Source organism: Empidonax traillii, unplaced genomic scaffold (assembly GCF_003031625.1).
Source record: "Empidonax traillii isolate 1590-97213 ecotype Southwest subspecies unplaced genomic scaffold, ASM303162v1 scaffold1389:size274315, whole genome shotgun sequence".
Lineage (NCBI taxonomy): Eukaryota > Metazoa > Chordata > Aves > Passeriformes > Tyrannidae > Empidonax > Empidonax traillii.
The window spans coordinates 67,659-93,356 of record NW_020956582.1 but is presented as its reverse complement, the minus strand read 5'-3'; the positions used below and the strand labels follow the sequence as shown (position 1 = coordinate 93,356).

Below are 25,698 nucleotides of genomic sequence, written 5' to 3'. Positions count from 1 at the left end.
TCCCTCCGTGTCCCGGTGCGGGAGCGCCAGAGACACCTCGGGAGCTGCCGCCGCACGCAGGTGAGGGATTGGGACCCGGGGATAAGGCACACTTACCCCCGAAAAGGATGGGTTGCGGGTGCGCTCGTCCCCGTGGGAGTGGGAGGTGGGACACGCGTGCGCTCCCAGGGCGGGCGGGCGGGGCGCACCGAAAAGCCCTTGCCTGTTTTGGGGAGGATGCTCGGGATGGTGGTGGGGTGGTGACTATCGAGGAAGCTGCAAGGCTGTTTGCGACTCGCGGGGTGCCGGGTGGCCCTGCCCGTGCCCCCAAACCCACGCGGAGGGGTGGGAGGGGGTGTCGGCAGGCTGGGGACACCCAGACACACCCGGGAATAGCCCCGACGGGGAGAAAGCTTGTGGTTCTTTCCCAAAGAGGAAGTTTTCCACTTGGTGTGGGTATAGGGAGTGCTCGGGGTGTTTTATGGACGTTGGCGCTGGGATGTTCCCTGCGGCCGATCCGCCCTCGGAGCTCGGAGAGCTGTGGGGGAGAGATCCCACCTGAGTTCAAACTCAGCTGCCCGAACGGTGTTGGAAATTAGGGCACAAGTCTGAGGAGGAGGAGCTGGGAGGGCTCAGCCTGGAGAAAAGGAGGCTCAGGGGGGACCTTCTGGCTCTCTACGACTCCCTGACAGGAGGGTGGAGCCGGTGGGGGGGTCAGGTTCTGCTCCCAGGGAACAAGGGACAGGACAAGAGGAAACAGCCTTAAGTTGTGCCAGAGGAGGTTTAAACTGGATATTAGGGAAGAATTCTTCACCAGAAGGGTCAGGGCAGTGGTGGAGTCCCCATCCCTGGAGGGATTTCAAAGCCCTGTGGACGTGGGTCACTGGTGGGAGAACAGTTGGACTCTGTTGGGAGTCCAACAATCTTGGAGGGATTTTCCAACCTCAGCTGTCCTGTGATTCTGTGCAATAAATACATCGTTGAGGTGCTGCCGAAGAAGGTGGAAGGAAAACCCCTTCCCGTGGCAGCAGGAAAAATCCCACTGGAGCATTTCCAGAGGGCTGTGTCCCAGGGCTCCAGCACTGCAGTGACAGAGATAAGAGGGTCACCACCAGGCTCCAGGCGTTTGGTGGCAGAGGATCAGTGGGTTTGGAAGGCTTTGGTTACAAACACCAAACTGGCCAGGTCTGGGATGCCCAGGAGACACGACACTCCTGCCACCCTGCCCCACCAGGGCTGAAGGGAGCAAAACTGCTCCTCCCTGAGGGATTGCAGGAGAAAAGGGGGATCATGGGGGAGCTCCCGTTGAAGCAGCACTGAACAAACCCGACCCATCTGGATCCATCCCAGGGAAGTTGTCAGGAGCTCTGTGTGCACCCCCAGCTCCTCCTGGCAAACCAGTGGCAAAGCCAAGGGCTTGAAAAGAACCCACAAGGCAAATTAAAACCCTTAGGAGATACAGGCTGTCCAAACACTCTGGGCTGCTGGATGCTGGTGGAAAGGCTGCCTTAAAACACCCCCCCTGTGGGCTCAGAAGAATGAGTGTTTCACTGGCAAAGGGATTGTTTGTGGGTTGTGGAACTTGGGGGTTTGTTATTCTTGGGGCCGGGCAGCCACATCTGCTGCGAGCTTTGAGCATCCCAATGTCGCTCTCGAAGGGAATTCGCCTTCTCTGTTTTCAATTTGGAATTTTCCTTTTCTCTCCCTGTTTCTGCCTCTCCCTTTTTTTTTTTCTTTCCTTTTTTTTTTTTTTTTCTCCCCACTCTTCTCCTATGAATGCTCCCTTTGATGGGAGGAACCCAGCTCAGGCTATTCCTGGGCACAGGCAGGTGTGTGTTTGGCCCTGCAGTGCTGTGGACTCATAAAACTTGTAAAGCAGCTTTTATCCCATGGCCTGGAGTGGCCAGTGTGTCCCTCCTCCGGTGCCCTCGGGCCAGTATGGAGAAATTTGGGATGCATGGGAGGAGGAAGGGGACCTGTATCCAGGTTGCCACCTTCCTCTCAGCATTCCACGCCTCCATCCTGCCTCTTGTGGAGTGGTTGCATGTCCCTGACGTGCTGTGCTGGATTTTGAGCCCCCACACAGCTCCTGTTTGCTGCTCCAGTTCCCCCCCCCCACTCCAGGGAATTCTGTTTCTTAATGGGAATCTTTTCCCGGATGGTGCCTCAGGGCTGGGGAAGCGAATAACACTGGCAGTGCTGTAAGCCCAGGGATGGATTTCATCCCGAGGGTGTCTGGGCTGGATTAACCCTGGGGTGTTCAGGCTGCTCAAGGCAGTGACCCCCATTTTTATCCCACAGGTATCCGACCAGGATTCGTCCTGTGGCACCGGAGCTCTCGGCTCTGACAGGCAGGTACGTGATGGGAACACAGCAGTTTCCACCCCTGTAAACTGTAAGCCTCTTCAAAAAATCTCTGCTCTTCGGATGGTGCTTGTTAAAAATGACTGAAACACCCTCTGTCTTTTCGTTTCAGGAAAAATGTCGGACGGTTTCTCCGTGAGTATGGATTTCTTGAAAAAAATAAAAGAAAGGGGGGGAGGTCTGAGAGCGTTTCCTTGAAGTGGGAACCTCCAGTTACATCAGCACTTCCTGGTTTCTGGAAACCCCAGCCCAGGCGCTCAGCTGGGGAGCAGCTCAGAGCTGAGCTCTCTTGCCCTGGGACACCCTGCAGGCTGAAAAGGATGGATGCTGGAGAACTCAGGATGATCCCAGCATGACTCTCCCCCACCTAACCCTGCTCCTCTCCCCTCTGTCCCCAGTTATCCGATGCCTTGTCCAACAGCAACAACCCGGCCCCCTGTGCCCCCCCAGCCTGGGGGAACCAGCCATCGGCTCCTGGGGCGTTCCCAGCGTATCCTGGAGCACCAGGGGCCTATCCTGGAGCACCAGGAGCATATCCAGGAGCACCAGGGGCCTATCCAGGAGCACCAGGAGCATACCCCGGAGCACCAGGAGCGTATCCAGGAGCACCAGGAGCGTATCCCGGAGGACCAGGAGCGTTTCCTGGAGCACCAGGAGCGTATCCCGGAGGACCAGCAGGACAGGGACCATATCCAGGAGCACCGGGAGCACCTGGAGCCTTCCCTGGAGCGCCAGCAGCACCTGGGCCGGTTCCTGCGCCAGGACAACCATCCAGTGGCCCTGGATTTGGGCCTTCTCCTCCGCAGGGAGGACCAGCTCCTCCAATGGTAATGGCTCCGTTGTATTATAAAGTTTTTTGTCTTCGCTGCCTGATTTTGCTTGGCCGTGGGAAGGACCCTGGGGCTGGCTGCCACCCCTGGGGGATGGCAGGGGTGGGATTTGGCTTTTGGCACGTGATTTTGCTAACACCAAATCCCTGTTGTCTCCCAGAAAGTCCCCTTCGAGCTGCCCCTGCAGGCAGGACTCGTCCCTCGGCTGCTCATCACCATCACTGGGACTGTGAACCCCAATCCAAACAGGTACTGGGGATGAAGGGGTTTCCATGGAGCACTGCTGGGTGGAGCAATGGGGGGCTGGAAGTTGCTTTCCATTCCTGAGTAACACCTGTCTGGTGTAACATCAATTATTACACTAAATAGGTGTGTAAATGCCCTGTCGATGCCCAACAGGGTCTGTGGGGTTTCCTTTCTGCTGTTTTTGGGAAGCCCTGTAACAGATCCCAGGGCTTTTGTGGAAAAAGCAGTGAATCCATTCTTGTCTTTGAAGGTTTTCACTGGATTTCAAGAGAGGGAATGACGTTGCCTTCCACTTCAACCCCCGCTTCAACGAAGACCACAAGAAAGTCATCGTCTGCAATTCGAAGTTCCAAGAAAACTGGGGGAAGGAGGAGAGGACAGCTCCCAGGTTTCCATTTGAAGCTGGAAAACCCTTCAAGGTACCCAAAAACCCCATCCCAGCTCAGTCTCACTGTGTCAGTAGCTCCGGGAGGGTTTGGGCAACAAGATCCCTGTAAGGACCTTGATGCTTTTGCTCAGGAATCATCTCCCAGAGGTGCCTCTGGGGCAGCCACCCCCTGTGCTTCCCTGGCTGTCCAGCACAGCAGGTCCTACAGCACCTTCCCAGCATCCTAATCCCCTTCTGTTATTCCTGTGGATTATGAAATCCTCCTCCTGTACAGTTGTTCTGCAGCAGTTGTTGGACAGGTTTCCATAACGCGTTTTCCCCGCTGGCAGCTTTTTCTCCCGCACAGTGGGTTTACTCTGAGTTCTGCTTCGAGCGACTGGCATGGTCAGGAGGAGGAAGAAAGTGGGCTAAAACACAGGAGAGGAGGCAGAGCACAGCAGAGTTTTGGGGAAGGCAAAGGTCACGGGTGTTGCAGCCGAGAGTTGCTGCACCAGCTCCTCCGCGTGCCGCGGGGCTGGACTCCGCTGGCAGCAGCCCCCAGCCAGCGCCAGCCCGCTCGAGTCTGCGGCTTCAAACCTCTCCTACAACAAATCCAATATGAGTTTTTTTTTTTTGTTTTGTTTTTTTTTTAAATTTCAGCTGCAGATCCTCTGCGAGGCGGATCACTTCAAGGTGGCCGTCAACGACGCCCACCTGCTGCAGTACAACTTCCGCGAGAAGAGGCTGAACGAGGTCACCAAGCTCTGCATCGCCGGGGACGTCGCCCTCACCAGCGTCGTGCCCACCATGATTTAGCCGGGGTGGGGGGGAAAAGCGCTCCATGTGTCAGCTCAGTGCTCTTTCTGGTGGTGTAACAAAAGTGCCTTCTGACGTGACTGCTTTGGGGTAATAAAATGTTTTCACAAGTAAAGGTTGTTTTCGGTGAGGTCTCCAAAGACGCGGCACCCTCCGGGCAAGCTGAGTGCAATGGGGGAAGGAGCTGAATTCCTGCTGTAGAGGCAGAGGAACAACAAGGAGCAGTTTGGTTTCTGTGGAGAGGAGCACTTGGGAAAGCAGCCTGTGGCGTTCTGTCCCGTGAACTAGGGCAGGAATCCTCTAGGAAAGACTGGAAAATGGCAATAACTCGAGAGCCTCTGAGCCTGAGCAGACCGAGGTATTTCAGGAGGGGGTTCAGAGCTGGAGGAAGGAAAATCTCTCCATTAGTCTGTGGCTGGAAAAGTCACTCTTCTGTGCCCCACAGGCCCATCTGCACAGCTGGTGGCCCAAACCAGGGTATCCCAAGTACTCCTCCCTGTTACGCACTCCACGGAGCGGGTCACGAGCCCCGCGCTCCCTTCTCCACTCATCACCCCCGTGTGAGTCAAGACCGGTTTTCAAGGGTGGGGAGGTTTATTGGCAAGTTCACCTCGTGAGTCAGGGTGGTAAAAAAAGAAAACAGAAGTATGTTCCCTCTGCTGTGAGTCATTCCAGCCTCGTCTGGAAAACAAGAGCAGCGCAACGGCCACTGCTGAATTTCCAAAGATCTCTTCGACGCGTCTCGTACAGTTTTACAACAGTTGCTTCTTTCATCCTTGGGGATGCCAAGTTACAAGCAGAGTCCTTAAAAATTTTCCAGCAGATCCAGCAGCCTAGAGCAGCAATCTGCTGCCACCAGCACAGAGAAGCTGTGGCTGCCCCAGCCCTGGAAGTGTTCAAGGCCAGGTTGGAGCAACCTGGTCCAGTGGAAGGTGTCCCTGCCCGTGGCAGGGGGTTGGAACGAGATTAAGAGCTACCTGAAACTATCTGTATAACTGGGAGTTTAGCACTCAAAAAAAAAGTGGATTCCAGCACACATCAGCTTCCTCTCTTTATTCCAGTGTAATCAGTACACAGCTTCCAGGTTAAAACTTAAGCCAGACTAACCCCTTCCTGGTGAGGGGTTGAATTATCTCTGGGTGGTTTGGAATCAAGGCTGGGTGGAAGGATGTGTGTGTTACACTAAGGTCACCTGTACAAGAAGAAGCCCAGTGAGGTATTTGTTAAAAATACAACAACTGGTGGTATTTTAGTACTACCCCCCTCAAATGCAAAGTCTGTTTAAGTGGCACGCTCCTTCTGCACAAATATGTTACAGTCCTGGGTAGGGAATGCACAAGGAACAAGAGGAGAGAAGAGGCTGAGGTTAAACACGTCAAAAACAAGGAGAAAACACAGTTTGGTTTGAAGGTACTTAAGATACTCACTAGAAAACTGTGTCCTTAGAGGAAACCATAAACAATACCCATTTTAATACATTGCCAAGAAAAGGTATTATCTGACTGTGAAATCCTTGTTCTGAGATAGTTTCTAATATTACAAAGCCAGCAGGAAAACTCCCCCAGGAAAGAATTACCATGCACCCAACACTGCCAGAGCTGGTGCTCCCACACCAAACTCTGGAGCCTGAGGGTAAAGTGGAACCCTCAGAGCATGGACAGAGCCTGGAGCTCCCCTAATTTGGGGAGGGAACAGGCACCAGAAGGTGCCCTCCCATCAGGAACAGGGCACAGGCACAGCCAGCCTGGTAGGCACCTTGTAATAATAACAAAGCACGAGGTAAGTAAGGCCAGGACATAAAAGTTTAGAGCGGAAAAGTTTTACAACCTGAAGGAGACGGGAAATACACGAAAAGATACCAACATAAAAGTGTTTCAGGTGGCAGTCAGAATTTACAAGCACTGGGATGCAGCAGGTACCACCAGAACACGGCCCACTACCAGCACACAGCAGTGCTTGGTGCCCCAACAACTGCACCACAAAACCTTGCAAAACCCGTTATCAGATCCGAGACCACAGGCACCCCTTCGCTCCCAGCACAGCTCCAGGGTAGCAGTCTGTGTTCCAGGTACCCCCCGGGGGTTCCTCGCTCATAAATTGTACGTATTTTGCATTTTAAGTCACTCTTCATTTATCCCCAGAGGGGACAACAGGAGAAAACACGATGAGGTCACTGAAGGCTTCAGCTGCTGCAAACTTGTGGGCTTTGGTCTTGACTGGAGTGAAGGGAAGCTCAGCATCCAGCATGGGCTGTGGGAGGGAGGAATCAGAGTGTGGAGTTGGTGTTTGAGGAACAATCAGAATCCACTGGAAGCACCGTGACTTTGCTATGAGGAATTTTACAGGCTTATTTCAAGACACACCATAAGGAGTGAATCCACGTGGTCTGTGTTGAAGACACTCCTTTTACTTAAATCACTAACCCATATTTTAAAGAGGATTTTTCACAAGGAATTCTACCCCCAAACTCTGTTAACATCTTGAGAGTCTTTGCACACTTCTCTCCCTTCTGAATCTTACCTCCAGCTCTAAATGTTAAAGTAATTTAAAAAGAGGGAGTTGGGACAGACTTGAAAAATTCCAGGAAGAAAGTGGAGGAAAACCGGTCTGTTCGTTATGTTAATGAATATCTACAAGGAAATTAGCAAGAAACATAATTTAAATGATCAATCTGATAAGAATTGGAAGTTATTCTGTTATAAATGTCTTGATTCATCCTACACTCATCATGTGCAATAAGGAATGTATCAGTGTGAGCAGGGAGACAGCTGGATTGTGCTTTGTGTTTAAAGTTATTTGAATTACCTTGATAACATCTTTAGGAGTTTAATTTTCTTCGTGCAGTAACCGAGTCTGTAGCAAAGGCTAACACAGCACTGGAACATGCAGCTTGTCTTAGTCAAATAAACTTGAAGGTCAACTTACCATATCAAAAGGATTCCTGTCGCTGGAGGTCAAATCACTACATGAAACATCTGAAAAATAAGAATATTTCATTTTTTACAAGAAGATAGTCTGACGCTGCCAGAGCTGAAAAAAAAAAACCACCAACAAAACAGTGTTGTTTTCTGCATCTTAAAAAAAAAAAAAAAAAAACAACACGTGAGGTTTTGCTAACAGGGCACCTAAACCAAGCTGACACTGACAGCGATTTCCAAGATAACATTTAGATTATCCTAAAAACCTTAGAATAACCACAAGGCCCCCAGCAATCCCAGCCAAACCACACTTTGCAGCTCTAAGGGATGCACCTGTCTGATGGATTTTTGGGTCTCCAGGCTGAGCAGGGTCTGTCTCTGTGCCGGGATCCTTCTCTGGGCTGCACATGACAACGTCTTGTCCTTGCTCTGCAGCAGAGAGTTCCATCTCTTCCATCCCATCCAGTGCTTTGGATTCACTGCTGGAATTTTCCAGCACCTGAAAAACAGGGATTTTCACTGTCCCCAGCCATGTCATTGTTACACCAGAACAAATCCACGCATCTTATCCACAGGTTTTGTGGACAATTCAGGAGAGATGGAGTTTTAACTTCCAAAGACTTCACAAAGCACAGGCAGGGGATCCATTTCACATGGACTGTTCTCCCAAGCCTGAAAATCCCTTCAGAAGTATAAGGAAGCTTTTCCACAGGGAAGAAGAGCCTGAACTTCCAAGTGCCAAAAGCATTGTGAGGATGTTCTCTGGTGAGACTTTTCCCTCAAGGAAAACCTATCAGCAACGCTGACTCCCCAGAGAGTGACATCACCCAACAAGCAGTTTCTCATTTGACAGGGAAAAGATGAAGTAAATGCATAAGAAAAAAAATCAGTGAGCAAGATTTTTATATAAATATATAGATATTATATATATGGGGATGGGAAGGTTGCATTCCTGTTTGGTTTTTTTTTTTTTTAATTTTTTAAAGCTATTTAAAGGCAGACAACGTCACCAAGTCCTCAAGACATTTCAGAACAGGGATTTCTGATCCTTGGATCAGTAACACAGTTCTTACTACAATTTAAAGAGAATAACTGTGCTATGGCAGCATGAGGACCAAGAGTGCTGCTGTGTTTAGTCGTGCTCCCCAAGTGCAAAAGCATTTACAAAATCCACACCAGAACACGGGTAGTGGACTTGACACTGCTTGGGGACAATCAAAAGAACTTTCTTTCTTTGCTGGTAATAACAGAGTATTTAAAGCATGCACATGAGCTATGCATGACTTACCTCATTTCCCTCTGCTCTGCTGGCAACAGGACAGATTTCTGCTCCTGCAACCACAGAAATGCTGGAAGAGAAACCAAAATATTTTCATTCTCCTCAATCATCTTCATCAATCACCTTCAACCATCTTCTGACTCGCCCACCTGATATTACAATTTGTTCTGCAGTTATGCTTGGCATGGCTGGCACTGGTGAGTTATATCAAACTTTCTGGGCAAACAGTAAACTTCTACCCCAGCAGCAAAATTACTCTTAATATTTGCTTAAGGGTAGGAAAAGTCACAGGGACTTTGCAACCTTCATCGGTGCCGAATTGGAAGGTAACATTTAGCGGGTGTTAATATTGTGTCTTTCGGTCAAAAACTGTAAAATTATTTGTACCAGGTTAATTAAAAGCTGCCTTCACATGCCTACCTTTGTTCAAGAACACCATTGGGGAGTTTATCCAGTGGGGGAGTTTTTGCAGTTTTCAGATTCTGTGTAAATGGCGTTTGTTTTGCAGGTGCATCCTCGGGGTCAGGGAGAGCAGAAGGAGCGTTTGGAAGCAAAATTCTACGGGATGATCTCGGAGTTGTTTGTTTTCCAGGAGTCCTCTGGGAAGATCTGTGAGGGGTCTTTGAAAGCAAGCCTGAAACAAATGTGTTTAATTTTTCATTATTACAGCAGTTTCCAGAAGCTGAAATGAACTGATCATTATGATTCTAGCCAGAAACACGATTGTTTTCTGCTTGCTGAATTGCCTTATGAAAATATTACATTGAAATCTTCCATACCCTGCGAGGAGAAATGGAAATTATTAACTTCCACCTTTCAAGTCAGGTGATTTTAGCAGAATTGAAAAGACACAGATTCAGAACTGATGTTTAGAACAGATTATCTGCTGGAGTTTGCTTAAACCCAGCGTTGCTCGAAGCCTTTCAGGAGTTATCTACTGACAAGGGGTACACAAAAGAAATTGCCAGTTGTCTGATGAGAAGAGAGATCTGCACAAAATAAAAAAAAAAAAAAGGGGGAAATTTAAAGTAAAATTAAGAACTAGAAATGGGAGAGAGGCAGAATGGCTCCCAAGGAGTCCAGATTTACTGGAAATACTGGCTGTACATAGATGTCAATAAGATACTTAAAATGAAGTTGTATTTTGAGCACCTGTTAAAACCCCCAAACTATTAAAGAGTTTTTATAGCAAACTGGATTATGTTACAATCTTGTTAACCATGAACACAGATTATGGGTAGACTTTATTTGCAGCTCTGAAGACAGCACTGCAAGGGGTTTAGTCAAAAAATAAAAGATCCCAATTCCTGTCTTACAATTAGAGGACATCAGCTGGCACTGACTTTGATGAGGAGGGTTTGTCAGCTGAACCTGGGAACACTGAGATTAGAATTTCATTATTAAACTTACGCTGGAAAAACATGAACCAGCTATTTCACCTCTCTCTCTCTCTCTAAGCAGGGATTTCATGCTGCCATAACCACTCAAATCAGCACATTCATGTCCAACAATTTACTTTGGAGCCCTGATGTAAATTAGTCACTGGTTGAAACACTGTGTCCGGCACTGGAAATCCCGTGTGCCCACTGGACTTGTATTCAGCATAAACAACACAATTCCTCTCCCCAGTGAAATGCATTAAAGCCTCTCCAGTACTCTCAGGTCACAGAAATCATCATTAAGCTTTACCCACCTGTAAAGTTCTTCACAGGGCTTTCGATTCTGAAAAATCCCGCTTCAAAAACCACTTTCTCTGCTTGTGGCAGCGTCTCCCGACCTGCGCCGTCAGCAGCTCCCTCGCACTTCATCTTCTCCCTCATGGCTGCCTTGACAGAGGCCAGGCGGCTCCGGGCAGCAGCTCTGGCAGCTGCCTCCTGCTTTGCCTTGGGCACTCCCCCTGGAACAGCCTTTTTCTGGAATGGGGAGAAAGGCCAGGTCACACCTGGAAGCTTTTGGATAGGAACAATCACACGTGAACAGCTCCAGAGCTGCTGGTCCCACCGGGAAAAAGGAGGCTCGGGGGGGGCCTCGTCGCTCTCCACAACGCCCTGACAGGAGGGTGGAGCTGGGGGGGGGTGTTTTGGTTTCTTCACCCAGGTAACAAGTGACAGGATGAGAGGAACTGGATTTAATTTGCACCAAGGGGAGGTTTAGGTTGGATATCGGGAGAAATTTCTTCACTGAAAGGGTTGTCCAGCCCCGGCAGGGGTGGAGTCCCCATCCCTGAGGGGATTTAAAAGCCCTGTGGATGTGGCACTTGGGGACAGCGGTGGCTTTGGCAGTGCTGATGGAACAGTTGGACTTGATGGCCTTAGAGGGCTTTTCCAACCTCAACAATTCTATGCACTGAGGTCTCTGTTCATCTCCAGACTCTCTTGGACTGCCAACCAGCTGTCAAGTTTAGTCTGTGATGACAATATTGAGAATTTTTTTCACGCTGAGCCTGCAGTTCAGAAACACCCAACACAACTTTTGTTCCTAACAAACCCAGCAAAATATTGGAAACACTGGGATGCAGGGACTCCTAGTGGCAGAGACATAGTGCAACCACAGGGCAGACTCCAGGCAGGCAGTCAAGCCTTTCCTGGCATTCAGTTTTTCAAGGGAAGTTTTGTTTTGTACCACCTGGAGGGTTTCTGGCATTTATGGGCAGCTCCCACAGACCACATTCCCTCCAATTTCCCATGCCTGGAGTTTCTTCTCAACCTTTGTATCCATTTTTATGATCAATTTAAGCAATCGCGAGGAACTGGACAGAGTTTGGGCAATGCAAATATAACTTGCTTCAGTCAGAAACAATTATATCTTGCAAACCAAAGAGCAGATAAAACAACTCATTTTACAATAAGCAATAACTCATTTTGGATCTTGTCAGATCCATTTATGCTTTGAGAAGTAGCAGTTTGAAGCTACCCGTGGTGTTGGCTTGAGGGGACACCATAATTTAGCATTCCCTGCTCAAAACTGGCAGTCACTCCCAAATTTCCATGTGGTTTCCTTTTCAGTTAAGTTCAGTGTCAATGCCAGTGGCCCAGATAAAGCATAAGGGTAGGGTTACATCCTAAATTTAACAGATTTATCTCAGTAGCATAGAATCTAATGACTCAAAAAAAAAATAAAATCGGTGTTAATTTAGTTCCAATCTTCCCAAAAATGGAAACTGGCACTACAAACACCAACTGACACAAGTGCATGTGGGAGATGCAAGGGAGGAATTTCACTGAATATTTGAACTTCAACATCCAAAGAAGCCCTGTAAGACGTGCTTTAGGGGCTATTCATACCTTGACAACTGCTTGGCTTGGGACATCAAGTGGCTGCCACTCGTTGTCCTGAAGCTTCTTCAGGTTATCAAATTTCTTATTCACGTCTTCGATCTGTTGGAAAGCCCAGAAAAATTCCAGGTTTCGTTTTCAAGAGTTACCAGGCTGGCAGCAGAACAGTGTTCCATAAAATCAGATCAGGGCTTCTCAAGCATAGTTAATGCATTCAAGTAGTTCTGATGTCAATACAGAAGCCAATTAAGCCACCGACTGATAGGAAGTATTAAATGTTCTCCTACAGCTGACACGAAGGTCACAGCACCTACACAACCTTCAGTGCAGATGGCAAGCCTGGTCTCACCTCTGTAGCTTGTGGGTTAGCAGGGGAAAAGGAGAATTGTTTGGTAAAACCTCAAATGAAGGAGCTGGTTCTGGTTTACACCCTGTTTTCACCCTGAGTCCAAGCCCTTTGACAGTGGTCACAGTTTAAATAAACCAAAAGAACACGTTGCAAATTGGTTTTATCCCAACAAGCAGAGTTTCCATTCTGCAGGAAACAATATCTGACATGTTTCTGAAGAAGATGATCAAATCTTTCTGCAGGGAATTCAAAAGCTGTGACCAGGACCATAACAAATCCATCTTCGCATTTAATTTAACAAGTTACAAGTTCCTTTGTTGAATGCTGATTTACAAATACTGCTGAGAGCCCTTTTGATCATTTAGAATATTGTATTTCATTCTGAAATCAATCAAAGCATCAACAGAGGAAAAGAGATGAGGGTTTTCTACCACCTAAGCTCACCCCTAAATAGATTTCTTGTAGTTGCTGCATTGTTCTCATGCTGAAGCATGGAACCCCTACTTTTCAGGTGAGCTTCAGGAATTTTCCAAAAATCTCCCAGATTTTGGTCCAGATAGACATTGTGACTGCAGCCTCACTCCAAACCAGAGTAAAATTTGGCTACACACCTTCATTCCAGAGACAGACAAGATACATAGGCCACAGGAAGACACAACAAAAACCTGGTCCATGAATGATAAATCAGAGTAGACCAATTGCTACTATTCATTGTCAGAAAACGTCAGACAAGGATCTGCATTTTTTACATTAAAAATAAAAACAATCTGAATATTAAAATAGTTTAAATCCACGGTTTGTAAATAACTCCATCAAGTTTTATCCTAGTAGGTCAACATGCAAGTACATACCTGAAAATTAATCATGTCCCAAAATCCGTCCAGGTCTGTACACCTTGTTTCTTTTTCACCTTGTTTAAATTCACAGTTATCAACCAGTCTTTCAAACTGCTTGAACCTCTCTTCCATGAGCAGCCTTGTCTGACCAATTGTGGTGTGAATCAGGTCTTTAGCTTTAGTAACAGCGGAAAAAAAAAATAATGAGCATCTTGGAATAATCCCCCATTTCACAATTGATTAAAATCGAGTATTTGAAGAGTCGGGAATTTGTTTGCTGTTTGAACTTTGTTCCTCTGTTGCAGACCTGCAATACAATTCAGATGGAGCATCCCTACCCACTGATCTGCTCTAAACTTGCTTCTTTCAAAAAAAAAAATCTCTAAGCATTAATGAGTCACCTTCATTCTCCCAGAGAAGGGCACTTATTCCAAATCAGCTTGGTTAGAGTTCATGCATTTAAATCACACTTCACACTGACAACAGAATGACTATTCTGATGTGCACTGTGTTCACTTCATCAATCACCACCACATCAAGTGCTACACAGATTTTAGCAGTGGTAGACCATGACTTTTTGTCTGGAGGCAGATGCAGCTCTAAACTTTATCTAATATAGCTTTTATTAAGTGCTGCAAGCAGTGCTATTTATCAAGCAGCAGATACAGGCACTTCCCTCTGCCCCCTTCAGTTCCCATAAGACCCTTTTTTAGTGCCTATTGCAGCTCACTCCTACCATCCTCTGGAATGTCCAGCTCCAGGTTTCCATCCCACTGCAGACACTGAGACAGCAGCCTCTCCGTCTCAGTCCGGAGAATGTTTCTGGAAATAAAGGGATACAGAAAAAAACAACGTCTTGGAGAGCTTCCTGACCTGTGGCTGTTGATGGTGACTGTCCTTCTGCTTTCGGAGAAGCCAAAGTCTTTAAGCAGAATTCATTAGATTGTTCCTTGCACTAACAATCCAAAAGGGAAGACAGGAATGTGTCCCTGCTCAGGTCACTGCTGACAGACACCAATCACCACTAAATTAAGCTGATCTTTACAAGCTGTCTCGTTACTCATGTTAAGGACCTTCAAATGGACATCAGGGAAGTGAAACAAGTGAACCCAAACCTGAAATAGGGCACATCATGCTCTTGCTCTCCTCTATCATCTGACTTCCCTTCGAGGGCTGTTGAGACAGGAGTTGTTTCATTTGACCTCTGAGTGGAAGTTTTCTCATCCAGTTCACCTGCTGAAAAAATAGGGAAGGAATTTATTCAGAATCCAGTGATAATTAAAAACATCTGACCAACAAACTAAACGTGAACTTCCTACCTTCTTCTCCTTTCAAACCTGTGGTCATTTGCTGTTCTTGAATGCCTTTAACAGAAGGCAGAATTCGACTTCTTAAACTGGACTTCTGTGCTTTAGTTTCGCTGGATTTTTCATTTGTTTTGCTGCAAAGAAACAAAAGTGCATTTAGAGTTAAGACACAACAAGTAAGTTATCAAATATGGCCGAATCCACAGAAATGCAGTTCAGGAGGCAATCCTCCACACAACCCTAGAGAACTCAAGCAAATCTTATTAAAATTAATAAGTCTGTGCAGGGATATATAGGGCAGAGTCCCTGAGAGCTGCTGATGGACAGAATTAAGGATTATATTCATATTTGCTGTTGTATTAAGTCCACGTTTAATCAGTGAGACCAACCATGAAGATCAGGTGCTACCACCCCACAACAGCTTCTTCCAGAGTGAATCTCACACAAATGTTTTCTTGGACCAGCACACAGGGAGGTTCACTTGCACTTTAGGCCCCTTTAGAAGAAAATAAAACATAAATCTTACACTGGAGATTTTGAGAAATTCCAGACAGCAGTGGGTGTCAAAAAGGCCTTTGCACTTGAAGGAGTCATGGGTTTAACTTTGTAGTTTGCTAATTCGCTTGGTGGCTGAAACATGAAGTTCCCAGGTGCAAAAGAGCAGTTTTTGGGTCTCTCTGGAACAGAATTGTTGTTTTCCACCGAGGTTTGTTCCTGCTCCAGTTCTACTGGTGCTGAATGTTTGGAATCAGCTGCAGGAACTTTCACCCCTGAGTCCACCTGAGGGTTTTTCTCCACTTCGTGTTTAGAAGGAATTACCTGTAACGGCATAAATAGATAAATCATCACATCAATCAAGTGTTTGCTGTGGGAAATTATAACAGGAATTATAACATGACTGTCTGAAAGCCATCAGGAAGGGAACAGTTTCAGGTGGGTCACCTTCTGCAACAGAAGAGATGATTTACCAACATTTTTGACACCTGCAAATCATTTTAGAGAGAGGAGTAGCACTTCACTACAAGGAATGCAACAATCCACTCAAGGGGCTAAAGCAGAACAACTTCACCTACCCAAACAATAATTACAATTAGCAAATGCTTGCTCCCACTGCTAGAAAAAAAATGCTTTAAGGTGATAAACTCCTCAAGAGCAGAATTACTGGCTCCAAATCCAACTAGCCTGTTGAATAATCAGAGTTCATCCACATCCTGCAATCCAAAGGCTGGAAAACAAGCTGAGATAGGCTGATAGCTGAGGAATGCAGTCCAGGCCAAGTGCAGTTGGGACCACAGAATGTCATTAGAGGAGAAAAAAAATTAAACAATAAGTTGAATCCACATTCTTATGAGATGTGTGGCCAGATAGTCACACAGAACACATTTCTGAGATACCCAAACTGAGAGACTTGGTAGCTCAAAGCAGCCAAAAGAATTCAGATTGTTTTTGAAGAAAATAGGCATCTTCAATCCCCTGGAAGTCTTGTTATAATTCAGTGACCCCTGGTAGGAATGTAAACCTCCAATTCTGCTTTTAACACACTTCTACAAAGGAGATGACTTTATGGTTACAGCAAGAGTTGTTTACCAACTGGCAGGAACTCCTGCTGGGAAGAGGTGCTTGTCTAAGGAAGATGTAAGTGCTCTTACTGCAGTTTGTGTGTGATTGCACAACTTCAAGAGAGCACCAGAGCACACACAGGTGCAGATATGGCAACAGGAACAGAGATGGGATGTGTGAGAGGGAACAGTGGAGTGCAAAGAAGGAGAAAAATCACTGGTAGTGATGACACCAGGAACCACAATAAGTACAAATCTCATCTGCCTTGCAGAGAATAGCATTTTCAGCTTTTATTTTTTTTTTTTTTGTGGATCAAACCCTAAAAATGTGTTTATTTCTTAGCTTTTAGAGTCTCAGATTGTTACTCAAGATGGAAAAGATTCAAGGCATGCTTCAAAAAGGAATCAACTGCACAGAACTCACCACTGCTTGATTAAATAAGCAAAAGAGTCTTTTCTTTTTTTTTTTTTTACTAGTTAGAACACCAAATGTGACATATGTCATGTAAGAACTTCCTGTCCATTTTAAATCATTGTCCAGATCTTGATTAGTAGTCAAGGCATCCATCAATCACGTCCGTGTCCATGGTGAGATTCCTGGCATTGTCCTGTGCAGGGCCAGGAGATGAACTTGGATGATCCCTTTGGGTCCCTCCCAACTCATGGTATTCTATCATTTTATGTAAGCACTAAATTTGAGCTTAGTTTTCAAAATATGGCAGTATAAACACATACAGCTTCTTCCCAAAATCTAGTTTAGTAGTGAACTCATTACCTCTATGCTTGAACATTTATTTCGGCTACAATGACACTGACTGTTACTGGCTCTTAAATCAGTTTTGTTGCTGTTCCATTTTGGATATTAAACAACCTACCTTGGTGGTATCAGGTCTGACAGCTTGCTTCTGCTTCCCTGCATTTGTTGTCTTTCTCTGGGGCTGGTTACCTAGAACAAGAGAAACTTCCAGAGGTCAAAAAGGCACCTGATTAAGGGAAATCTTTCACCAAAAGGCTGCCATAAAAATCCAGTTGCTAAAGACAGGGGGAGATTGCTTTTCTTCTGGAGGGGGGAGGTGGCTGGAGGGAAGAAAAGAACATTGCAAAAGTTCATTCAAAAGAAAAACTGGCCTAGGATTTAACAGTCTAGTGAGAGATGCATCACCCAGAAAGGCAAACAAAGTCGTGAGTCTTTAGATGTCGTCATGTACTAAATATAAAAGTCATCTTATTTCCTTAAAGGTTGAAGAGAGAATGTCAGGCCAATTCAAGTTCAGATTTTTGATTTCTACACGGATTTCTGATGGTGAATTAAATTCTAGTAAACAGGCAAACACGGACAAAGAGCAATTCCTGACCTGGGGAACAAAGGCTCTCACCTCACCCAGAGGTGTCTGTTCCTGCTCCCACATTTCATAATCAGATGTCCATAAACAGGAATACACCAAAGTGGCAAATCTTGACCAGCCCTGGCTTTGTTCTGCGAGTCTGTAATTACCATGTGGACACTGATGCTCCACAGTGATGGATTTTGTGGGGAACTCTCCAATGTTGGCCTCAACATCTCGGTTTAAATATTGCAAGAGGGTTCCAGATAAGAGTCTAAGTGATACACTGTCCAGTCCTTTTCTCACACAACAATTTGCCATGATTTAGGCACAGTGTAAGCACAGCTGAGTTACACAACTCACTGCCTCACCTACCTGCAGTAGCAGCAGGAGCTGTTGGTTTCAGCACCTGCCTGGCTGCAGAGGCAGCTGCTCTGGTGATCCTCACGTTTGAGGCTGGCTGGGCTGCAGTCTGCAACACTGGAAGAGACATTAATTCCAGAGATTTCAGGAAGCTGCACTCAAGTCATAGCTGAAAGTTCAAATTCTGCAGAAATCAGGAAAGTGCACAAGCAATTATCAGTTGCACTGGTTGGCCAGAATGAACAGAGCTGGGGTTTTTTGTCCTTCTCCACGTTCCCTGCAATCAGAGTCGATGCCATCCCTGCTGGACAGATGAAGCTCTCTAGAATAATAACTTTGCTGGGGTTTATTTGCATAGCTGCAAGCTTTAAGCAAACCATCAGAGTAATAAAGTGCTGCCCTGGCTATTATATGAGAGATTTCCAAGGTCAGAATTTAACATAATCTAACAAAATATTCTTGAGACTAATTGCCTCTGAAATACTTTATAAAATATGACGAGTTCATGCACCGTATTACCCATCTTAATCATTTTCATCTGTGTCTTTTAGTCCTGTTTCTAACAGCCTTTAAAAACGACAGCGTTTTCCTGCACAGAAAGATTTCATGGGAGCTCTTTATTCCACACTCTGCCTTTCTGCATCTGCCTGAAATCCAGGAGCCCCACTTGGTTCCTGTTATTCATTTCTTTAATGTCCAGCTGCAGAAGCTAAAATGACAAGTTGGGTGAAAAAAAAATTGCTAGATAAATAATATTTGAGTTATCAAGCATTCACTTCACAAATATTTTTATGCTGGTGTTTCATAGAACCACAGAATGGTTTGGGTTGGAAGGGACATTAAAGATATCTTATTTCAACTCCCCTGCCATGGGCAGGGGAGTTTAAACACATATGTTGCATATCTTTGATTCAGCACAAAAGGAAGAATCAATTCTAGTCGACAGCAATTTTTCAAAATTTAAACACTTTAATTGTTATAACAAACAGTGATAATAGATCTTTTCAGTGTTCACTGAAGGCACTACCGAAATATATTTAAATAAAGGTCTGCTGCTCGCTGATTTAATTAGATTAATGATGTGAGAGTCATTTCACTCTGAATTAGTGAATATCTTGCATTAACATCAATATTCCACATGACTTGGCTCTATCTACTTAGGGCACAGACATCACTGGGCTGTGAGGAAGAATTTTTAATCAGAGCTATTCTACTCCCCTAAAGGTAGCATGGATTTTTTTTTTAACTGTTCTTTCCTTAAGAAATGTATATAATTGTCACACACAAAGTGGCAGATACAGAAAGGACTGTTTTAATATATGAAAATGTAAGATTGTACTTCTTTTTTTTGAAGAAGAAGACAATCACACATTCACTCAGTTGCACCAGAAGTTTGGGCTCCTGGCTCCAGCATCATATGCTGATGTGCTTTACCAGCACGTTGTCCTTTTCCAAAGCTGAATTACACAAGTATTTTCATTGAGAGATCTGACATCCCTGTACAGATGTATCTGTCTTCTGTAGGGACAGAAGACAGATCTCAAGGAAAATATTTACAGCTCACACAAACAGCTATTTTTCAGGCTATCTACAATATCAAGGAAAAATAATATTTTCCTTATGTCAGCTACTTTTCACCTTTCCAAATGAAGCCTCTTGCTCTTCTGTGACAGCAGCAGTTGCTACCTGTGCTATTCCTCTCAGAGGCAAACAGAGAGCTCTGCACAGCTCCAGGAGCTAAGGCAGCTGGCAGCCATGCAATCCTGCCCACTGACCTGTTTCTTTTCCCTCTCCTGAGGTGAATAATCAGTACTCAGGAATGTCAGTACCCTGCAGTCCATTTTATCCCCCTGGCCAACAAGCCCATGAGGTCCCTGGAGGATCTGCCAGCTGCTGCCCTTGTCACAGCTGGTAGGAGTGGCCATCCTGAAAACCTCCTCATTTCCCACACCCACACCCAAACCAGCAGCACTTTTTCTCAGGCTCAGATGTAGGGATCATGCTACTTCCATACCTTTCTCCTTCTCAGCCCCTCTGGCTGCGCCCATCTGTTTACGTCCTGCTTGGGCAGGGCGCAGGCTCTGCCCGTGGGCACTCACCTACGAGAAAAAAAAAAAAACATTTCTCCATGAAATATCAGATTTCCAGAAATTCACCAGCCCAATCTCCTTCCTCATCTCTCTGTTCTAGCTCTCAGTAAGACAGAAAGGCAAATAATTTGGCGTAGAGGGCTTTAAAAAATAAAGAGACACTAATGATAGCTAAACCAGATTGGTTTAGACATGTGTTAACATCCATTACCCAAACAGTTAAGAAATTGTCAGAAAAAGAATGAAGAAAAATATTAAAAAATATTTATTATGAAATGAGGTCCAAATTACTGCCACATCTTGGTACACATTGCGTTTCAGAAATCAGTTAAAAAAAAAAAATCAATATTAACTCAGTTGTCCCTTTGTAAAGTTATGACTGGAATTCCTTCAAATACACTGAAATTTTGCAAGGCAGGATTCAAAAAATGCAGCTTCCTTTAGAGATTCCTGCTGGTGAAATTCCTCAACAGAACCTACTTTTTTAATAAAATTAATAGCACAAGGGACTGCCACACTTCACAGTAAAAATAAAAATTACTTTAGTGCTGGCATACAATATCTTCAAAAGTTTGACTGAAAAACTGCTCCAGAACTTGTGAAGACACAACCCCGAGTTATGGTGTGAAATTGCATCCTTCTCTCTAAATTTATTCCCTGAGGTTTCTATACGCATATATAAAAAAACCAAACCGTGGAGGACTTAGGTGCTGTTGGTATCAGAGATGGTATCAGAGATTTTCCTTCTTGCATCTTGGCCTTTGATCGAGTCATCCTTCCAGAGTAAGCAGGAGCTGCCTGGAAACATCCCCAAGGAAACAAGGGTTAATAAACTCCTTTTCTCTCTCATCACTCTGAGAGTGAGTAAGAAGTATCAACGTGGAAAATGGGTCAAGTGTGTAACCTGAGAGACTTTCAAAGTCAAGTGCACTAGAGAGGAGCAAGTTGATAGTTTTAAAATAATTTAGTTCTTTCTTTTGTGGATGAATCATCCCAGTTTTTGAACTGAACAGAGTCATAAATAAAAAATGCCACGTATCACCAGTACTATTTCCAGCCTTGTTTTAAAAGAAACGAGCCAAATTACTCCTTCACTGTTCCTTCTCATAACAGGAAATATTAGCGAAGCATTTTCCAAATAAACCCTTTATTTGGAATAACGCACAGATTTTTGTACACAAACAGGAATTTGGGCAGAGTTTACAGACGTAACTAACTGGGATATGAAATCTCGCTCTTCCCACCTTCTCTTTGGGCTTTGCAGCCGCTGGATCCTCGGGTGCAAGGGCGAGGAATCCCGGAGCAGCCGGTCTGTAGAGCCCCACTTTGAACACTCCCTTCTTGGCTTTCTCCCTCTGCTCCACCAGTTTCCGAAGCTCCTTCTGCTCCTTGTAGCGCTGGAGCATCTCCCTGCGCTCGTTCAGCCTCCTGGCGGCTGCGCTCGCAGCTGCTTCTGGAGCAAAGAGGGGTTCGAAAACCACAGGGGGTATTTTTGAGCCACCAAGAAGCAAGTCAAGGAACTGGCAATAAATTTTTGCAAGCTGGAAGGGGAACATCTGAAGTCCAAGGGCAGGAGGCTGCCTGGAATCTCTGAATTTTTTGAACTTTAGGTCAGCATTAGATAGCGAGGTGTGGCTGAGAATAAATGGGGCAGAAATTATACGAAATAATAAAACCTTAAGATGATGCCAAACGTCAAATTTATGCGTACCTGAAAAATTATTATCCACTTAAAGCTGAAATTTATTAAAGATAATAAATATAAATTTATTAAATTTCATACTTGATATTATTAAATACAAACTGCACTTATCTTCCAATAAGGGTCTATCCTCTAATAATCTTCTGCTGTCAAAATATTGAAGGTGACAATATTTCTAAAGAAATCTGTTAACTTTTTTAAAGATTAACCTAAGTTCTTAGACCACAAGCATCCAGGAGAGCCAAGGAGGCAAAATTCTGTATATATGCAGACCCTACTTTTCTGAGGGGAAAAATGATTTGCCAAAAACTAGCAATTTTTAAAATAGAATGCACTGCAATTATGCTATGCATTTACCCATTAGTAATTGTATATATCATTATAAAATACAATTGCCCATTTCTAAGCACACTTCAAGGGCATGACAGACACCAGTTGTATGTTAGATGAGATTTTAGACTGGAGTTTTTCATGTCTTGAAGGACAAAGCAGCCATTAAGAGACTCCCCACTGAGTATTAACAGCAAAATGCATTTTTCCTTTAGCTGCTCCAGCCAAATCAGAGCAAAACCTCACTCACACCACCAGAGCAGTGGGGAGGATATAACTCTATTAAGATTTTATTTTCTTGATTTTAACAGTTAGAAGGACTGGCAGTCGCCGGGTTTTAAATCTTAAACTGCAGTTAGGTCCCTTTGACAATGTTATTAAATCAACTTAAAGACATTTTTAACATTTAAAAAAAAAGGTCTCTAACAAGCCTTTACTTTGTTTTACGCTGCTGCTCTCCTGGGAGCACGTTTCCCTCGTTTCCTTGAGTTCAGAAATCCCCTTGTCTTTGGAGAGCTGAAGGCTGAGGTCTGCCAGGCCGAGCTGCCGGCCCTTCTCGAACAGCTTGTGCCTGTTCTCCTTCTGGAGGGTCGATCTCCTGCGGGCAACTTTGGCTCTCAGGGCTTCCGTGCTCAAATCCTTCTTGTAGCGACTGGCAAACTGGGAGGGAGCTGCCATCCTGAGGACCTGAGACAGAAAATCATAACGATTAGGGAAAAACCTTCATGTTTTCTTTTCTTTTTTTTTTTTTTTTTTTCGTAAAAGTTTGCACGTTAAGGGCAAAGCCCCAAGTTCTTCGTTTCTGTGCTTGTACCAGAAAAACACTCCAATTATCATTTCAGCCATGACCCTTTTGGTAGTTTCTCATTATTTTGTTGATTCCAGGGGTTACTTTGGTGGTTGAGCGGTCAACAAGTCTGACGCAGAGTTAGGAGGGGACCCTGCAGCCCTGCCTGGGGTTGGCCAGCAGGTCTGTTCTCACCACAGCTGTTTTCCACGTTGAGGAGACGAGGGAGAAAATGACAATGACAAGGCTCTAGGACAATACTTGGAAGCGACTTGGAAGCTGCCACCGAGCATTTGGATTACACCCTATCTGATGGCAAGGAATTTTTGTCCTGCACCAGAGCACTTGGCACCATTCCCCAGCTGACTTTCCAGGATGCAACCGCAAAACAATAGCGGTTATTTCCAGTGGGATTTCTTTCTCCCTATTTTTTTTAGCCTGAGGGAGACTTCAGGCAAATGTCAGTTAGTTTGTAAATGCTGTGATGATAGTACCTAAAGGGGCTGCAAAGCTGGAGAGGGGGCTTTGGACAAAGGAGAAGGCAGGGTTATATGGGATAATAGGAAAAAAATGTTTGCTGTGAGGGTGGGCAGGCCCTGGCACAGGTTGCCCAGAGAAGCTGTGGCTGCCCCATCCCTGGGAGTGTCCAAGGCCAGGCTGGACAGGGCTTGGAGCAACCTGGGCTGGTGGAAGGTGTCCCTGCCCATGGCAGGGTTGGAACTGGATGGGCTTTAAGGTCCCTTCCAATCCAAACCATTCTGGGATTCTATTATCCCCACTGAAGCCTGTCTTGTCAAGGGTTTTCCACCTCAAGAAGAGTCTTTCAGACTTCCACCACTTCCAGGAAACAGCTCTACAGTAAGCAGGGTGATAGAGCCAAACTAATTACCCAAGTGTTATTAATTTATTGGTAAACTGGTCATTTACTGAGGTTCTTCATTTTAAGGAGCAAGCTCTGATCAACCTAAAGGAATCACCAGTGAGCTGGACTGAAAAGATCAGCTTTGATCTTTTTCTGTAGGGGATTTCCTAAAGTCCATCCCCTCCCCATCCACTTGTTACCAGAACCCAAAACCACAACCAGCAGCCTAACTGGAAAACCCAAGTGTCAGAAGAGAAATGCACCAAAATAGAAAGAGTACAGAAACAAACTGCATATTCTCATGGAAAAACCAGGCAAGGAGAGAACCTGAGCTGTTGGAAAGAAGGAACACAGACCAAGCCTGTTCAGACACCACCTCTTAGCACTTAGGACCTTCTTCCACGAAAAAGCCTCATGAACAACTGATCTACATCTCAGTAAGAAACCCTGCACAGAAATTAAACTAAAACTTGAAGAAGGCAAATATAACATAAGCAGAGACACAGGGAAAGCTTCCCACAAAGGTGTTCCCAACTCACTTCCCAGGTCAGCAAAAGCAATGCAGGAAGGTTACCAGTGATCTCTCACTAAAAACGTGTGACAAGCTCAATATCTTAGTTAAATTTAGAACAAACATACCTGTCTCTTCTCTGCAGGTTCACTGTTCCTGTGTGGTAACTCGCCCAAACTGGAGCCCAGAAGATTAGCTGGGATTTAAACTGGCATAAATTCAAATAAAAGACTGTTATCAGGAAAGGGACAGAAGATTATAGATATACACACATATATATATATATACACAAATATGTATATATGTAAAGAAAAATATATACACAAAAGATTTGTGAGTGGCTAACGTACAACTACCGAAAATTAAAGCTGAAAACTTATTTTTAAAAATAAAAGCGAGGGGAAAGAGCGGGTTTTGACCAGCAACACCACAAAAGCCGAAGGGTAATAATAACCGGATATAACCGGATAATAATAAATGGATACAAAAACATTTGGGTGCTCATTCGGCACCTTTTAGCCCGAACAGCGAGAAATCAGAGCAGGCAGAGCAAACACGGCTCTGTTTAACGCTGAATGAGGCCTGGACTCGGCGGTTTAAGGGAGGCCCCTGGGGGGTCGGGACGGGCTGCCGGGCACCCCCAGACCCCGCTGGGAGGGGTCGCCAACCGGGCTGTCCCCTCAGCGCCCCGGGGCGTTCCCAGCCCAGCTCACCGGGGAGGCACCGCTACCGCAGCCCCCTCCTCAGGCACGATCTCCCCCCGTCCCGTCACGAAGCCCATTCCCGGGGCCTTAAAGTCCTTTTAGGGCCCCCAAACCCGTCCCGTCCCGTCCCGTGCCCCCGTTACCTGCCCGGCCCTCAGCCCCCCGCGCGCGCCGCCCCGCCTCGCTTTCAAACCTCAGTCGCCAACGCTCATTGGCCGCTCCCGCCCCGCGGCCCCCAATCGGCCTCGCCCGCGGCCGTTGATGGGCAGAGCCACGAAATCCCGGAGCGGGACGCTTATTGGCCGCCCCATACTCGCCGTTTAATTTTTATTGGCTGCTGGCGGCGCTTCCCCGCCCTCGCTTGCCGCTCATTGGTTGGCGGGGTGAGGGAGGTGAAGCCGCTGGCCGTGAGGCCCCGCCCGGCGCTGTGAGGGGGGGAGGGCGCTAAGATGGCGGCCGGGGGAAGCTGTGGCTGAGGGTTACCTGTGCCTGGCGGTCACCTGGCCACAGGGTCACTTGGCCACGGGGATTACCTGGCCACGAGGATTACCCGGCCACAGGGCTCACCCGGCGGTGGTCCGGGTCACGGAGCCCTCACTCCCCACCGCCACCCAAGGACAGCGTGTTGAGCCCCCGGACTTCACGCTGCCCTCCCGCCGCCCACAGAATCACAGACCGCTTGAGGCTCGAAGGGAGCACAGTGGGGAGGCTGGTCCCCCACTCCCTGCTCAAGCAGCGTCATCCCAGAGCACGGGGTTGTGTCCAGATGGTTCTGGAATATCTCCAGTGGGGGGAGGCTCCACACCCTCTCTGGGCGGCGTGTTCACTGCTTGGTCACCCACACGATAAAGTTCTTCCTCATATTCAGGTGTAACTTCCAGTGCACCATTTTCTGCACG

General features: G+C 46.1%; 2 protein-coding genes across 3 annotated transcripts; one reads left to right on the top strand and one right to left on the bottom strand.

Annotated features, from left to right (window-relative positions):
• LGALS3 (galectin 3) lies at nt 1-18,485 on the top strand. 2 transcript variants are annotated; one of them, XM_027906992.1, is made up of 8 exons: nt 1-60; nt 2,281-2,334; nt 2,456-2,478; nt 2,742-3,170; nt 3,334-3,422; nt 3,670-3,838; nt 4,447-4,629; nt 18,475-18,485. In XM_027906992.1, exons 3-7 carry the CDS (start codon nt 2,461-2,463, stop codon nt 4,600-4,602), a joined length of 861 nt encoding a protein of 286 aa, XP_027762793.1. In that variant the 5' UTR covers nt 1-60; nt 2,281-2,334; nt 2,456-2,460; the 3' UTR covers nt 4,603-4,629; nt 18,475-18,485. The 2 variants fall into 2 exon arrangements, with proteins under 2 accessions (XP_027762793.1, XP_027762791.1); XM_027906990.1 differs by lacking the exon at nt 18,475-18,485 and having other exon boundaries at nt 4,447-4,714.
• Nucleotides 5,641-25,040, bottom strand: DLGAP5 (DLG associated protein 5). The gene is made up of 20 exons (XM_027906993.1): nt 24,943-25,040; nt 24,224-24,272; nt 22,373-22,622; nt 21,148-21,356; nt 20,597-20,701; nt 19,828-19,912; nt 17,826-17,930; nt 17,001-17,071; nt 15,093-15,385; nt 14,579-14,700; nt 14,375-14,492; nt 13,996-14,081; nt 13,275-13,435; nt 12,084-12,176; nt 10,493-10,712; nt 9,220-9,433; nt 8,809-8,869; nt 7,854-8,019; nt 7,528-7,577; nt 5,641-6,852 (listed from the first exon to the last, which is right to left on the bottom strand). Exons 3-20 carry the CDS (start codon nt 22,611-22,613, stop codon nt 6,730-6,732), a joined length of 2,523 nt encoding a protein of 840 aa, XP_027762794.1. The 5' UTR covers nt 22,614-22,622; nt 24,224-24,272; nt 24,943-25,040; the 3' UTR covers nt 5,641-6,729.
• Nucleotides 25,041-25,698: the final 658 nt, after the last annotated feature.

Excerpts from the sequence above, each read along its gene's own strand:
- LGALS3 (XM_027906992.1), top strand. Across the intron at positions 3,423-3,669 it reads GTGAACCCCAATCCAAACAG|GTTTTCACTGGATTTCAAGA; the intron begins GTACTGGGGATG and ends TTGTCTTTGAAG. Across the intron at positions 3,839-4,446 it reads AAGCTGGAAAACCCTTCAAG|CTGCAGATCCTCTGCGAGGC; the intron begins GTACCCAAAAAC and ends TTTAAATTTCAG.
- DLGAP5 (XM_027906993.1), bottom strand. The coding sequence starts at position 22,613 with ATGGCAGCTCCCTCCCAGTTTGCCAGTCGCTACAAGAAGGATTTGAGC. Across the intron at positions 20,702-21,147 it reads CTGCAAAGCCCAAAGAGAAG|GCAGCTCCTGCTTACTCTGG; the intron begins GTGGGAAGAGCG and ends GGATGTTTCCAG. Across the intron at positions 14,493-14,578 it reads AGGTTTGAAAGGAGAAGAAG|GTGAACTGGATGAGAAAACT; the intron begins GTAGGAAGTTCA and ends TTTTTTCAGCAG.